At 50.0% G+C, this 16644-nt stretch overlaps 1 protein-coding gene across 1 annotated transcript in view; it reads right to left on the bottom strand.

The window, feature by feature from the left end:
• The window catches only part of LOC147081887 (fer-1-like protein 6), a gene marked incomplete at its 5' end in the record, with an annotated part of 215446 nt that overhangs the window by 77111 nt on the left and 121691 nt on the right, over window positions 1-16644 (bottom strand). The window contains 2 exons of the mRNA XM_085980616.1: window positions 1787-1918; window positions 10822-10937. Coding sequence (XP_085836742.1) covers window positions 1787-1918; window positions 10822-10937 — 248 coding nt within the window. The remainder of the gene's footprint in view (window positions 1-1786; window positions 1919-10821; window positions 10938-16644) is intronic.

Genomic DNA, 16644 nt, shown 5'->3' with positions numbered 1-16644 from the left:
CCACCAGAGGGTATGGTCTTCTCCCAGCTCTGTTAAGGAGGACAGAGATGCAGACATCAGGGGCCCAGCAATGAGAAGAAAACGGCTTGCTTCACAAAAGCAATTCTATCAGGTATTGGAAGGCCTTCCAAGGAATTTCACCTGAAAATGTGGAGGAGACCGCTTCCAAGCTCTGTGGTGTCATCTCCCAGGGCATCAGCTCTCTGAAGTCTACTTCGGAGAGTGGAGTCATCTCCAGGGCACTGCAGATGGGCCCTCACAACAAGAGTCAATGTTCACAGCCTTTGCAGCTTTCGCAAAAGCTCAAACTGTTTCCATGCGGACTTTGGGCTCAAACCTGTGCTCAGCCTTGGAGAGGTAGATGTCCGCCTTGGACAGATTGACGGAGCTAATGAATTGGGTCTTTCAAGGCGTCACTCAGCTTCTGCAGTCTGTTCTCCCACAGATCAGTGGAAGTGCTGAGCTCCAGCCCCATGTGAGAGGCAGTAGCACTGGGGAATTTCTGTCAAATTACTGATAACTTAGAATAGTGGTCAACACATATACAATAGAAAAATACAGCTCTCCTGCAGCTTTACTAAATACTATTCAAAGAGCATAACTGTTCAAAAAATGCAAAATGCAGCTAAACAATTTAATTTTTATAACGAGATAACAGAGGGATGGTTTTGCAAGGCCCCGTTGCCGGTGCAGAGCCTGGCTAGTACCAAGCATGGATGAGAAAATTGGGGCTGTAACCCTACAAAACAATACGGCAATTATCTGACCTGTGCTTGGCACAAGTGAGTGAGACTCCATGCAGCAGCAGAGTCTCATGAAATTACACTTCATATTGCCTTCAATGAAATAGATTAATGGTGCTCTTTAGATGTCATGGTGCTTGTAAATATCTACAATTAGTCTTCTGTATAACATACCGTTACTTCTCCATCATACTTTGCGGTTATTTTTGAATATTTGAAGGAGAAAAAATGCAAGGATATGGGGAAAGAGCGGGGCTAACTGGATTGCTCTTCGAAAGAGCTAGCGCAGACTCGATGGGCCGAATAGCTTCCTTCTGTTATGTACTATTCTATGATTCAATGATTATAAAACAGCAGATCCTCCAACTCACTGTGAGTAATGCTATGGGAGATCTGCTAATATTAAATATTTATCGAAACATTTTTCCAATGATGTCCGAGGGTCCTGGTGGGTACTGAGCCAAATAGACTAGAAAGTGCCAGGTTTGATCTTTGATCTTTGCTCTCAGCTACAACCACAGTTGGGGTACTACAATTTGCTCAAAGACCTGGGCTAGTGGGGGGGAGGGGGGTACCCAGAGGATTTCCTGCTCCCTACAGCTATCCAGTGACCCCTGATGCACATACCTGTGGACATTGAGTGAGGACAGGATCAAGTTTGGCTATGAAGCCCCTCCCATGATCTAATAGCTTGCTGACACCCATGGTTTGGGTGCGAAGAATGACCAACTGTGGAAAGTAATGGAAGGCTGCCAATACCTCGCGAACAAAAGTCAATGCCTTTTGGGGCAAAGGAGATGACAGGACAAAACATGTTTCTCTCAACAAGGAGCAGAGAATTACAGCCTTGGTGTTGACTAGGATCTCAACATGGAGCAAGCTAGATTTTTACTTCTTCCTCCTTCTCCCGTGAATTTTTATTTCTCTCCTGTGTGGGACGCACAGTCCTATGTGCCCGAATCATGTTGCATGAATCCCTGCACCAAGAGCACTAATTTGTAAAATCTACCCTAAGATTATTAATAATATAGACTTAAACCTACCTTAAATTTTCCAACAATTCTTTCATCGTCTACGCTGGTGTCATCTTCACTTGCTTTACCACGAAAAAGATCAAACGTTTGTACCCAATCAAAAAAGTTATCAAATTCTCCTTCTAATTCTTTATCATATATCTGGTGGAAACAATTCACAAAACTGGATCATCTACTCCAATTATGCAACTGATCAGCACAACAGACAATTGGTAAATAGAAATTTTCCAGGCAAACTAGCCCTGGACGTTACCTAGAAATGAGGAGCAAGTGATCAGAGGAGATTTGGGGTCAATCCTTATGTATAATTTTAAACTTGCAGCTTATGGCCATGGCTGGGATGCAGTTTAAGGGGATTTCATTGCAAGTCAAAACAGATTATTTTAACCCTGTGCAACTCATTTGGAGTATTGCATGCAACTTTGAGCACCCTTCCTTTTAAAAGAACATTGATGTAGTGGACAAGGTTCAGAGAAAAGTGACCAGGATGATTCTGGGGCTTGAAGCTCAGGTTATGAAAAGGGATTCACCGAACTGAATTTCTCTTCATTAAAGAATGAAGAATCAAATGGTAATTTTTGCGAAGCTCATTTGCTGTAGCAGAATACTCATGAATTAGCTGCTTAGAGGAGACATGGTTTGGGTCTCTCACATGATGAGAGGGTGGATAATGTTAATGTCAGCAGGTCGCTTAACTTAAACAAAGCACTGCAGAGCACAGCACAGAGTTAACAAGCCTGAAGTAAAGTTCAGTGTTAGAATAGCTTTTCTGCCTTCCCCCAGCAGATATGTGGAATAGATTCCCAGCTAAAACAGTGCCATATTAAGTAAATCCTTGAGGATAAATATCTTATTCAGAACAGGGTTGAAGGTTAGAATGATAAGCATAGACCAAAACGTACGTGTTTATTTTTTTATGTGCATGCCCCAACATGATATGAATGTACCTTCACAGATGTAGTGTGTTACTTCATGTGGAGTTTTGTTCTTACGATAACTTTATCCCTTTCAAGCGAGATGAGCCACACTGCAGGTAGACACTACTAAAATTATTTGATGGCCAAAGTACCGCTGACTGCCATAACTCCCAACTATAAAACTGTTATGAACTATGAGAATAATTGGATAGTGTAGTGTACGTACCTTTAAGGGGAGAACTACTTTTTACAGCTCCTGTATACTGTAGTACCGGCAGTGACCACACCTGTATATAAACCCTGAGTAGGGATCTGTACAGTTAGTTTTAGAGTAACCCTCATCCAGTAAACACCTGTTGATTGTTCCATGCAGTCTCTTGTCTAATTATTGAAGGACACACAACATCAAGATACACGAATCTAACATTGACGACGAGAAGATTCAAACCTACCTGCAACTTTGCATCACCTCCCAGGGATTCGCTCCTGGAGAACAGTGAAAGAAGAAGGCCGAGTCCAGAAGCATGGGCGTCGACCATCCAGCGGAGACTTGAGCATCGCAGGGGAGGCTGTTGAGAGCTGGGCTTGGTTCTCCAGTTACGGTGGTCCAGCGAAACGGGCTGGCAACAGGTACGGCGCAGACCCTTCCCGGACAGCGGCGGCTAGAGCCGACCGACGGCACAGAAAAAGGCCGAGCAGCGTCGACGGGAGAAGAGAGAGGGTAGAGCGCACAGGACGCAGCCGGTGTTCAGGACCGAGCGGCGTCGACGGGAGAAGAGAGAGGGTAGAGCGCACAGGGCGCAGCCGGTGTTCAGGACCGAGCGGCGTCAACGAGAGAGAGCAGAGCGTAGCCGGTGTTCAAGGGCCGAGCAGCGTCAGCGGGGAAGAAAGGTAAGCGCGGGAGACGCCATTTTGAGCCGCAGCAGAGAAGAAGGGAGAGCGCGGGAGACGCCATTTTGAGCCACAGCGGAGAAGAAGGGAGAGCGCGAGAGACGCCATTTTGAGCCAGTCTAACCACACCCAGGGATGCCGAAGAGTGGCAGTGTCACAGCGTTCGACAATGAAGTCGAAGATTGGACGACATATGTCGAACGCATAGAAGTGTACTGCAAGGCGAATGAAGTGCCAGATGACAGGAAAGCGCTGGTATTGTTGAATTCAATGGGTGCAAAAACGTATGGCTTACTGCGAAACCTAGTAACCCCAGAGAAGCCAGTGGAAAAGGATTTTGAAAACATAGTGTCAATCCTACAGGACCACTTAAACCCCACACCGTTGCTGATAGCAGAAAGATTTAAGTTTCACAAAAGGAACCAGCATAAAGATGAAAGTAATGCTGAGTATTTAACGGAACTGCGCAAGCTATCGAAACACTGCCAGTTTGGAACGTGACTAGCAGATACTTTAAGGGACAAGTTTGTGTGTGGGCTTCAAAGTGAAGGAACCCAGAAACGGCTTCTATCAGAAAATGATCTTACGCTGGGCAAGGCTTTCAGCATTGCAGTATCACATGAAGCAGCCGCACGGGGCGCTGCAGAGATACAATGGAGACCGCAAGAATATGGCACAAATGAAATGTCATACGGAACAGTGAAGTGCTATCGCTGCGGCAGAACAACACACGACCATAATGATTGCTGGTTCAAGGACAAAGTGTGCAGACAGTGTGGAAAAGTAGGACACATAGCAAGAGTCTGCAGGTCGGGAAAGAAAACCAGCAGCAAGAAATCTCCACAGGAGAAGTACAAGAAGGTACATAAGGTGACGGAGAGTAGTTCAGATGAACAGAAAAGTGATACAGACTCCGGAAGCAAGGAGCTGGGTTGTCTGAAACTACATAATGTGATCAAAAAGGAGGATCACCAAACTATCTGGGTCACGCTCAAGATAGCCGGAGTCCAAGTGAAAATGGAATTGGACACAGGATCAGCCCTAACAGTCATAAACCGAAGGGACTACAAGTGGCTATTCTCACATACACCCTTGAGAGATACAGAGATTGTCTTGAAGACGTACATGGGGCAAAAAATTCTACCCAAAAGGAAAAATAAGGGTGAACGTTATATATAACGGCAAGGAAACACCAAAAATTGACCTATATGTATTGCCAGATGGAGGGCCACCACTACTAGGACGTGAATGGATCCGGAAGATACAGCTAGATTGGCATTCCATACAAGCACTGACTGTAGATGCCAAAAAGGATGACGACGTCACACCTGGACGACTGTCAAAAATGCTAATTGACGCACAAGAAGTGTTCCAGGAGGGACTCGGAACACTAAAAGGCATAACAGCGACGATCAAAATAGAGGAAAATGCAAGCCCAAAGTTTTTAAGGCCAGACCGGTGCCTTATGCGATCCGCCCAGCCGTCGAAGCAGAGCTGGAAGGTTTGGAACGTTCAGGAGTACTGTCCAAAGTGGACTGGAGCGAGTGGGCTACACCCATCATTCCTGTAATGAAGAGGTCGTTGAGTAATATGCCTGGGGAACCAAAGAAGGTTCGCATCTGTGGGGACGTTAAGGTGACAGTGAACCCAGTCCTTCACACGGTACAATATCCGCTTCCGCGGATTGAAGATATTTTCGCCTCGCTATCTGGAGGGAAACGCTTCACTAAGATTGATCTGGCCCAGGCGTACCTGCAAATGGAGGTAGAAGAAGCCTCGAAACAGTACCTCACGATCAACACTCATAAAGGTCTCTACCAATACAACCGGCTGGTGTTCGGGGTAGCATCAGCTCCGGCTATTTGGCAAAAGGCAATGGATCAAGTCCTGCAAGGGATTCCAGGGACCCAATGTTATTTGGATGACATCCTGGTCACGGGCAAAAATGACAGTGATCACCTCGCCAACCTGGAGCAGGTGCTCACTAGATTGAAGGAATATGGGCTCCGAGCTAATCGCCACAAATGCGAGTTTTTCCAGAAGCAGATCTCGTATTGTGGCCACGTTATTGATAAAGAGGGGTTACATAAGTCCCCTGAAAAGATTGAGGCAGTAGTCAAGGCTCCAGCACCGGAAAATGTGTCACAATTGAGGTCGTTCCTCGGGCTGGTGAACTACTACCATAAGTTCTTGCCGAATTTGTCTACAGTACTACACCCACTGAACACCCTACTGCAAACGGGGGTACCATGGAAGTGGAATGACGAATGTAAATGAGCTTTCCAGAAGTGCAAAGAATTGATCACATCAAAAGAGGTGTTGGCTCATTTCAACCCAGCACTACCAATTCGGTTGGCGTGTGATGCATCACCCTATGGCATTGGAGCGGTGCTGTCGTACAAATTCCCAGACGGCTCGGAGAGGCCAGTAGCCTTTGCGTCTTGGTCACTATCCTCAGCCAAGCGTAACTACACCCAGATTGACAGGGAGGCCCTCAGCCTAGTGTGGGGAGTGAAAAAGTTCAACCTCTATCTGCACGGGCAGAAGTTCACGTTGCTGACTGACCACCAACCACTTGTCTCCATCTTTAATCCTAAGAAGGGCGTTCCGGTGATGACTGCGCAACGGCTACAAAGATGGTCCCTTTTTCTAGGGGCGAACCAATATGAAATTGAGTATAAGGGCACGAAACAGCATGGAAACGCTGATGGGCTACTATCACGCCTGCCAGTGCCTACTGCGGAGGAAGCACCAGCAGTGGACACTGTCGAAATATTTTATTCGACTATAATTGAACGCTTGCCAGTAACTAACGCTGATATAGAGAAGGAGACCCGAAATGACCCAACACTGTCTCGGGTATATGACTTGAAGGTGAAGGGATGCCAACACATGGTGACTCACTGTTGCCAGCATTCTCATCCAGAAGAGAACAGCTGTCAGTATGCCAGGGGACCTTGATGTGTGGATCCCGAGTGGTAATTCCACCCAAGTTAAGGGAGAGAGTGCTCAATGAGCTTCACGAAGGCCATCTGGGAGGGGTGAAAATGAAAAGCCTTGCTAGGGCTTATGTGTGGTGGCCGGGGATCGATCAGCAAATCGAGGACCTGACAAAGAGCTGCTCAGGATGCCAGAAGGTCCAAAATGCACCACCACATGCCCCTCTACACCCATGGGAGTGGCCCTCATCTCCATGGCAACGGGTGCATATTGATTTTGCTGGTCCATTCTTGGACTCAATGTTTTTAATAGCCGTGGATGCGCACTCGAAATGGCCTGAGGTGATCAAAATGTCCTCCACCACCATGGAGAAAACTATTTCAGTCCTACGGACCATATTTGCCAGGAACGGCTTGCCAGAGCAGATTTGCTCTGATAACGGACCACAGTTCGCGTCCGAAGAGTTTCGAAGATTTATGAAAAGGAATGGGGTAAGGCATTACACATCCGCCCCGTATCATCCAGCCACAAATGGATTGGCTGAGAGGTTTGTACAAACCTTTAAAAAAGCAGTAAGGGCCATGTGCGATGACGACATTCCACTGCAGCATAAGGTGGACAATTTCCTGTTAGCCTACAGAAATGCGACACATGCAGTCACCAACCAGACCCCAGCCATGATGTTCTTTAACCGAAGGTTGAGATCTCGTCTGGATTTGCTCAGACCAAATGTATGAAGAGATGTTGAGAATAAGCAATTCCAGCACATCAATGAGAAGCCGACAAGGAGCTTCAATGTAGGGCAACCAGTCTTGGCCCGCGACTGCCAAACAGAGAAATGGCAACCAGGAACGATATGCACACGGCAGGGGCCACTAATGTACACAGTGGATGTTGGGGAGAACATTGTGAGACGCCATGTTGACCAGATCCTAGAGTCACAGGAACGAGTCAACCCCATGTCTCGCGTACCTGGTGAGGAACCCGACATACAGGTAGCATCTACCCCAGAAACAGTAGCATCGGAAGCCGATGAACCAACCGACGACAGGGGGCCAGAATCGCCTCTGCACCAAGAGCAAGACACTCAGGAAAGGCGCTATCCAGAAAGGATCAGGAAGCCGCCCCAAAGACTGAATTTATAAATAGACTATTTTCAGTTAATGTTGCATGTTAAAAGTGTTAATTGTAATTAGTTGATATTTAATTGTTAAATGAATGTTATGGTACTGTTAATCTAAAAGGGGAGGAATTGTAGTGTATGTACCTTTAAGGGGAGAAATACTTTTTACAGCTCCTGTATACTGTAGTACCGGCAGTGACCACACCTGTATATAAACCCTGAGTAGGGATCTGTACAGTTAATTTTAGAGTAACCCTCATCCAGTAAACACCTGTTGATTGTTCCCTGCAGTCTCTTGTCTAATTATTGAAGGACACACAACATCAAGATACATGGATCTAACAGATAGCTCTTTCAAAGAGCCGGCACAGACTCGCTGGTCCGAATGGCCTCCTTCTGTGCTGTAAGATTCTATAGGGTAATTTTAACCCACAAGAACGGGTGGATTTGAGGCAGGTGGGAAGCAAAAATTGTAAGAATTTCAAACCCGAGTCCAACCCGCCCACTTTCGGTTTTAATGGAGGCAGGGCAGGCAACCAATCCGCTCTCAGGAGGCGGGTCGGTCATTGAAATCTTTTAAGGAGGCTGCATGCATCTATTTTTTAACTAATATCGGCTGGGTTTCCCCAAGCCAGAATCCTGGCAGGTAAAAGGAGGCGAGAAGGGCCGGATCTATAAGGTAAGTGCATTTACAGCACTGCTTGTGGGCCAGGAGGAGCGTTTCCTCCCAGCTAATCTCTTCACAGAACGCCTCCCCCACCGCCACAATCCCACCCACGGCGATCTCCGCCACCCTCCCCGATCTTCATCACCCACACCCCCGACCTCCACCCCTCCGACCTTCACCAGCACCCCGACCCCCCGAACCTACACCAGCCCCCCGACCCCCGAACCTTCACCAACCCCCCGACCTCCGAACCTTCAACAAGCATACCGACCTTCACCCCCATGACCTTCACCACCCCCGACCTTCACCAACCCCACGAACCTTCACCAACCCCCCGACCTTCACCCCCCTGCCCCCCGACCTTCACCACCCCCCCAACCCCCCAACGAACCTTCCCCAACGCCCCAACCTTCACCCCCCGACCTTCACCCCCCACCACCATGACATTCACCACAACCCCGAACCTTCACCAACCCCCCGACCTCCCGAACCTTCACCAACCCCCCGACCTCCCGAACCTTCACCAGCCCCCCGACCTCCCGAACCTTCACCAGCCCCCCCGACCTTCACCCCCCTGCCCCCGAACCTTCACCAGCCCCCCGACCCCCCGAACCTTCACCAACCCCCCGACCCCCTGAACCTTCACCAAACCCCCGACCTCCCGAATCTTCACCAACCCCCAGACCCCCTGAACCTTCACCAACCCTGACCCCCGAACCTTCACCAACCCCCCGACCCTTCACCAGCCCCCCGACCTCCTGAACCTTCAACAAGCACACCGACCTTCACCACCCCACCCCCCTGACCTTCACCAACCCCGACCTTCACCAACACCAACCCCCCCGACCTTCACCCCCCCCGACCCCCCGAACCTTCACCAACCCCCCGACCTCCCGAACCTTCACCAGCCCCCCGACCCCCGAACCTTCAACAAGCACACCGACCTTCACCCCCTTGACCTTCACCACCCCCGACCTTCACCACCCCCCCAAGAACCTTCCCCAATGCCCCGACCTTCACCCCCGACCTTCACCCCCCCCACCCCCACGACCTTCACCACCCAACCCCAGACCTTCACCCCCCCACCCCCATGACCTTCACCCCCCACCCCCATGACCTTCACCACCCCCCCAACCCCCCGACCTTCACCACCCCGACCTTCACCAGACCCCCAACCTTCAACCCCCCGAACCTTCCCCAAACCCCGACCTTCACCCCCCCAAACCCCCGACCTTCACCATCCCCCCAACCCCCCTGAAACTTCACCAACCCACCGACATTCACCCCCCCACCCCAGACCTTCACCATCCCCCCAACCCCCCTGAACCTTCACCAACCCCCCGACATTCACCTCCCCGACTTTCACCACCCAACCCCAGACCTTCACACTCCCGACCCCCCCCCACCTTCACCACTCCCGACCTCCAACCCCCCAACCCCCCGAACATTCACCACCCCCCCGACCCTTCACCCCCCCCACCACCCCGGCCTTCACACCCCCCCGACCTTCACCACTCCCCGACCTTCACCAGACCCCCAACCTTCAACCCCCCGAACCTTCCCCAAACCCCGACCTTCACCCCCCCAAACCCCCGACCTTCACCATCCCCCCAACCCCCCTGAAACTTCACCAACCCACCGACATTCACCCCCCCACCCCAGACCTTCACCATCCCCCCAACCCCCCTGAACCTTCACCTCCCCGACTTTCACCACCCAACCCCAGACCTTCACACTCCCGACCCCCCCCCACCTTCACCACTCCCGACCTCCAACCCCCCAACCCCCCGAACATTCACCACCCCCCCGACCCTTCACCCCCCCCACCACCCCGGCCTTCACACCCCCCCGACCTTCACCACTCCCCGACCTTCACCACACACCCCTGACCTTCACCCCCGGAACCTTCACCAAACCCCCGACCTTCACCAAGCACCCCCCCCCCCCTTGGATCTCCACCCTCTGCCATCGCTCCCTCCCTCTTCTTTGCTCCTTGACTGCATTCATGTGCTGCAGGCTTTCCAGCCAGGCGACCAGCAACTTGCAGAAAAAATTTAAAAGGTGTCCTGCTGTTAATTTCAATACTTCCGGGTTTTCCGTCTGCAAATCCTCGCCTGTCCCCCGACCCCCCAACCCTGCTCTCTCCGCTTCCCCGTGTAAATATCGGGGCTGATGATTCTATGTGCGACTGTTTGGAATACAATGGTGCTGGGGCCATAGCGGTGTCACCCATGGAGTGCAAATTCAAAAAGGATTGTTTAATGTAGGATTTAGTGTAAAATTCATATCTGAGATTTTTGCAAAGATTTCATTGGACTTCGTGATGAAATTACACAGTGTGTAATTTGTCTTGGAGATTTTACATGTGGTTTGTCACCTCCCTCAGGAGATTGAATAGATGAGGTCTAGACTATGATAGGACCAATTAGACATGGTCTTAAGAATGGCTTTGATAGACATGTATTTCTAGAATGAACAATATGGGCAACATAGCTTTGGACTCTACCTCCAGAGTTGCTAATCCAGGCTTCTGCATTTTGGTCCTTTTGACAATTTTCTCTCTCTTTTTCTTCTCACCATATTCACCAGCTGAAGTGATAAGCGTGCCATGTGCAGACCGCACTAGAAACAAAGACAAGAGGTTTAAGTAGGCACCATCTATTAACGTAATCACATTGTGCATTAGAACAGAGAAAAAAGAAACAACATTTAGTTTTTGACTTTTCAAAGACACTAGGGCCCAGAAATTGAAGGTGTAAGCGTGGCGTTTAAGGCCCGTTTCGGCAAAAAAATGGCGGCTGCCTCACGTACGCCCGCTGACGGCGGCCGCCATTTTCGGCTGGGCAACGGCGCTGCCGATGTCCACGCTCGCTAGCAATATGGATACTGTGCAGATCGTGATGTCAGTGAGTGTGCAACGCTCACCTGCCGCCCAATCTGCCATTTTGGAGTGCGCTGCTCAACTTACTGGCCTGTGTTAATTGCAATCAGCTGACCAAGCATTGATGAGCAGGAAGGAGGCTCCAACTGCGTTATTTAAAGGGATCATCAGCAACTACTTGCAGCTGACATGTTTGTTCAGTTTGAATGGCTCTGTGGCGCTTTCTGCAAATCCAGCAACTTTCTAAACTTTTTTCAATGTACTAAGGTGATTGGGAGTGTTGGAGCAAGTGGAGAACGCCTTCATTCTTATTTAAAGGCTTCTGCTCACAACACTTGCTCATAGTCATGGGGCAGTCCCCCTCATGCTCGAGTATCTTCAGGAGAGGGAGCGCAGGCAGCGAAGAGGAGAAGATGTGCACAGAGGGAGGAGAGGAGGGTCAGGAGGGCTCTCAACAGGAGGCCTTACCCACCTAGGGTCTTCCGAGAGCACTTCTCCTGTTTCCACTTAAGCGAGGAGCAGTGTATTAGGAGGCTCTGCTTCACCAAGGAGGTGGTCACAGAACTCTACCACCTCCTGCAACCAGACCTGTAGCCTCAGAGCAGGGCGAACACAGCTCTCCCAGTAGCCCTCAAGGTCACTGTGGCCCTCAATTTCTGCGCCAGCGGATCCTTCCAGTCTGCAGCAGGAGACATAGCTAACATCTCCCAGTTCGCCATTCATCGCTGCATCCAGGAGAAGGGATTACGTTGTCTTCTCTCTGAGCAGAGAGAAGCAAGACGAACGTGCATTTGTTTTTGCCAGGATAGCGGGCTTCCCCGTGGTGCAGAGTGCCATTGACTGCATCCACATGGCTTTGCGGGCACCGCATAATAATCCTGAGATCTTCCATAACTACCACTCATTTAATGTGCAGTTGTTGTGCGACCACAGACAGCGAATCCTGATGGTCAATGCCCGCTATCCTGGCAGCAGTCATGATGCCTTCATCCTGTCTCAGTCTGGTGTGCCAGCAATCTTCCAGCTACCACGTCAAACCCAAGGGTGGCTGCTCGGAGACTGGCTGGTGGAAGGCTGCAGCATGGCTGGTGGAAGGCTGCAGAGTTTCCGTGGGGGAGACTTCAGATGGCCTCAACCAGCTCTGGACCTAGAAGGCCCAGCTGTAGACTGCACCACCTCGCATGGGCGGCGGCAGTCTGGGCTGGCTGGTTGACAGGCAGCGGCAAGGGCAATAGCGAAGTGGCAGTGGTGGGAATATGAATACTGTCATCCTGAGACAGGACAGCAGAGTCCTGCTCCACTGACCCACTGCCACTCCCCCGGGGGAGCACCTTAGCATCCCTAGCAATCTGTTAGAGGAGAGATTGCTGGGCTTCTGTGACACCCTGCAAGCCCCATTCAACACTGATAAACCCAGCCTCAATGGCAGCAGTCTGAGCTTGGGTGGCAGCAAGCTGAGACTGCAGGAGAGCAGTCTGCGCATCCACTGCAGCACTGACACGTTTTATCGCTTCCGCCTGTGCTGCAATGGAAGCCGCGACATCGCCCATCACACGCAGCATCATGTCTGGTTCGACGCGGGCTCTCCTGGAGTTGTCCATCATTTCCAGCCTGGAAATCACGGGCTCCAAGCTATGTGCAAAGCCCTGGCCAATGTTGGAAACAGACTCCTCCATGCTCCTTGACATTGCCAAGAGGCTCTCTGGCAGGCTTGCCATTGCTCCTAGGATTTCCGTGTGCTTGCCCATCATCCTTCTTCTGAAGGCCGCCCTGTTGTGTTGGTACCTTTCTACCTAGACACAATTTAGGACTCAGAACTCAGAGATTCAAACATGAAGTGCTTTATTGGAAGGAAAGGAAGTTCTGGAAAGTTCCAAACAAAGAGAGCTAAACTTAACAGAGAACACCCAACCATTTATCTCCTGTGACAGCGCCACCACAGGTGGGAGGAGAACACACAATAGAACACACAATACATAACACGCCCCATCGAGGTCCTCATCTGAGGCGTGTGCAGCAGAACTCATGCGCGAACTCGCCCCCCGGGAGCTGGCCCCCAAGCGACCCTTTCCCCCTGGCCTTGCTGCAGCCCACTCGTGCCCGGTGCCTCACCCTGTGCAGATCCCACATCTATACTACCATGTAAATTACACGCAGTGCCTGTTTCTGAGCTGGTGTCTGCGAGTGTCAGATGCAGTGACTGTGTGCCTTCTTCTTCTCCTTCACTCTCCTCCATTACTTCGGAAACAGGCTGTGCAGATGGCAGATCTTGGTCATCTGAAAGCAGAAAGGCACAAGAGTCACGTTATGGTGAGGAGAGGGGGATCACAAGATATCGATGCATACTCCATCAGCAGCTTGTAAGTGAGAAGAGATTGTGGGATGAGGGGGAAGTGGGATGTGAGAAGGAGGATTAGGAATAAGCAGACTGTTATTGTCTCCATGGGCTTTAACTTCGCCCATTGCCGCGGCCTCGGTGACTTCCCCTCCAATGATGTCGAGCACTGTCTCCTCCAGTTGGCTCAATGCCTGTAAAGCGGCTTGGCTGCCTCCCATCTGCCACTGCTCGCAGCGATTGTGAGTGAACTTAACCTGCAAGAGAAAGGGAAGTGTGTCAGTGAGTGTGCTGCAATGTGTTTGGGTGATGTGCCTGCCATAGTTGAATAACTGTTAGTGTGTGCAAGGTGTGAGATGTGGGTGTGAGTGTTGCAGCAGTGGTAATGTTGTGAGGGTGAAGTGAAGTGAGGTATGAGTGGTGAAAAGTAGAGATTGTTGGTAGGTGAGTGATGGGGGTGTGGTGCATTGAGCAGTGTGTGAAGCTAGTGTTGCAGATGGTGGGATATGGCATTTGCTTAAGCCTTCACTCACCTTGACCTGCCGTGTGAGGTCATTAAACTTCTTGCAGCATTGGATCCATGTTCTCGGCACCACCATGACGTACCCAGCTATCTCTTGCCACAGCCTTCTCGATGTATGTGCTGATGGCTTCCTGCCACACTGGGAACAGGACAGCCCGCCTCCTCTCCACGGCCAGTACCAATGCCTCCAGAGCTGCATCGGAGAACCTTCTGGCTCCTTCTCTTTCCTGGTGCTCAGCCATGTGTTCCAACTGCAACTGCGATTCCAATTCCAGCTCCAACTCCAATGACAATGAGGTGCTGCTGCATCGAAGTAGTGGAGAAAGCCTAGGCCAAACATTACTGGCCATGAGGCTGCACCAGATCTTGGCCCACCTGTTGAGCGGTGAGCCAAACAGCAGCATGTTTAGTGCTGAGATCAGCACTCCAATCTTTATAATGAGCAGGCAGCATGAATTTTGCGTGCTGCCTGGACCACTTTGAATGGGTGCAGCCAAATGGCGCTGGACCATGACACCGCCCGTTTTCAGGCCTAATCCAATTTCTAGACCTCAGTGTTTGACAGCTTCAAACAGCTGTGAAACGCTGATATTTCATCTGTCAAAACCTCTTGACAGATGAAATTTCAGTCTGTGACGTTACCTGTTGCCGGGTGGCCCTTAATTGGCCTGCTGAGCCCGCTGGGCGGGCTCAACAAGGTCAATCAAGTTAAAATCGCGTGGATTGGCCACATCTCAATGGAGGCGGGACTACAACCCCGAAAGTTGTAGCCCTGCCTCCTACCCGATTCCTGAATGAAAATCCTGCCCCATGTCTCAGGTCGACCAGCTGAGTATTTCCAGCATTTTATGCTGTCATTTCACATTTACAACATCTGCTTGCAGAGGGAAGAGGAAGACGCAGAAGAGGAGGAAGCAGACGGTAGGATGCATCTCAGACAGCCTCTTTGTGACCACAACCCCAATTCCCCTTTCAACATTAGTCCCACACCTTACCTTCCCTCTGTTACTGACCATCACAACATCCGCTTGGCCACAATGTTGAAATAAAAGCCACCACAAAGCAAACTTTCCAATCGACCTATATACGTCTATCCATCCAATGAAATCAACTCATCACCCATATGCATTCGCTTAGTGAAAGTCCTGTGTGTGCCTTTGCCTATCCTACTGATGTCACACAGTGCTACCCCAGTGACTGCAGCATGGCTGGTGGAAGGCTGCTGACTTTCAGTGGGGGACACTGCAAATGGCCTTGCTGGTTGACCTTGAGGAGCTGATGGCTGAGAGTGTAAAATCAATCTTGTTCTTATTCACTCTCCTCTCCCTCTTCTAGGTCACCCACTGGCTGGGCAGGCTGCATTTCTTGGGTGTATGAAATGAGGAAGGCACAAGGGTGGAGTTGTGGTGAGGGGAGGGCAGGAAAGCAAGAGGTGCAGGCTAGAAGTATGGTAAAGTATGAGGATAACAGCATCTTTTATCCTTTGCGTGCGAGACCCTGGGTGCCCCTTCCCTAGCTTGCTGAACCATGTGTGTTTGTGCTGAGGCATTTTTCCCATTTTTTTGAGGTCAGGAAGGGAATTCAGCTTTAAGAGCTGAATATTCACATTTGGGACTTCTTTCTAATGTTAAATTTTTTTTAACGCAGAAAGGGCTGAAAACTGCATTGTTTCACTTCATTGTAATTTGTATTGCTTCAGCATGCATGGCCCTTTTAATTCTCAGGCTTCTTCATTGCCCACAATTCCTTGCGAGCTCCACAGCCTCGCTTCCAGAGGCTGTGGGAAGCAGTAACGCCGCACCTGCACGCAAACTTCGGGTCGGATGCCACCAGGACGGTGTTGCACGGCAGGTAAGCGATGCGCCAACAATCTCCTTCGTCCCCAGACGAATTTTGCTCCGTTAATATTGCGGCCCTTTTCAGCGGCCGTTAACTCCAGTTGCCGGTGACACCGGCAACCTTACTGGCTAAAACGAATTTCGCCCCCAATGATTCTATGAATAGCATTATGAGCAGAATTAGCACTCATGCGACAGCCAGGCAAATGCAATATTTGGGCAATTTTCTAAATTCAACCCTCAGAAGACAATTGTTTGAGTGAAATACAGCTTCAGGTATTTGGAGCCCACCCTAATTCCTGGTACACACTCCTGGCGGCTGAAGCGTGGGACTAGGAGTGCAAGTCCATAAAATTATCCTTTATAAAATCACCAAGGGGCATCATTTTATTGGCTAATGCACTAACCTGACTGACAGTATGCTAAATATTCTATAGCTACCACTTCTACCTTTGGACCAAAGGTTTTAAAGAATTTATTTTATGCAAATAAATCTCAGATATTATGGGGTAAATTTTGTGCGGTTCTGTGGCCAGTGTAGAGCGGAGAATCAGGAACGGAGGTCAGCGTGCTCACCTTTTCGGCCACTTCCACTTTTCTGGTGATTAAAATTAATGGTCAGAAAATTGACAGTGCTGCAAATCAGAAGCATTGTCCTCTGCGGCCAATTCTGCAGTGAGCATTCTTGTCCACTGGAGATGCAAGGCCTCCGTGTTTCACAACATATATAAATCATACATTATGTCCTTTAG

This window comes from Somniosus microcephalus, unplaced genomic scaffold, assembly GCF_052327205.1.
Source record: "Somniosus microcephalus isolate GS21.2 unplaced genomic scaffold, FLI_Smic_1.0 scaffold311, whole genome shotgun sequence".
NCBI lineage: Eukaryota > Metazoa > Chordata > Chondrichthyes > Squaliformes > Somniosidae > Somniosus > Somniosus microcephalus.
The sequence above is the reverse complement of the archived record's forward strand: the minus strand, read 5'-3'. Positions and strand labels throughout refer to the sequence as shown.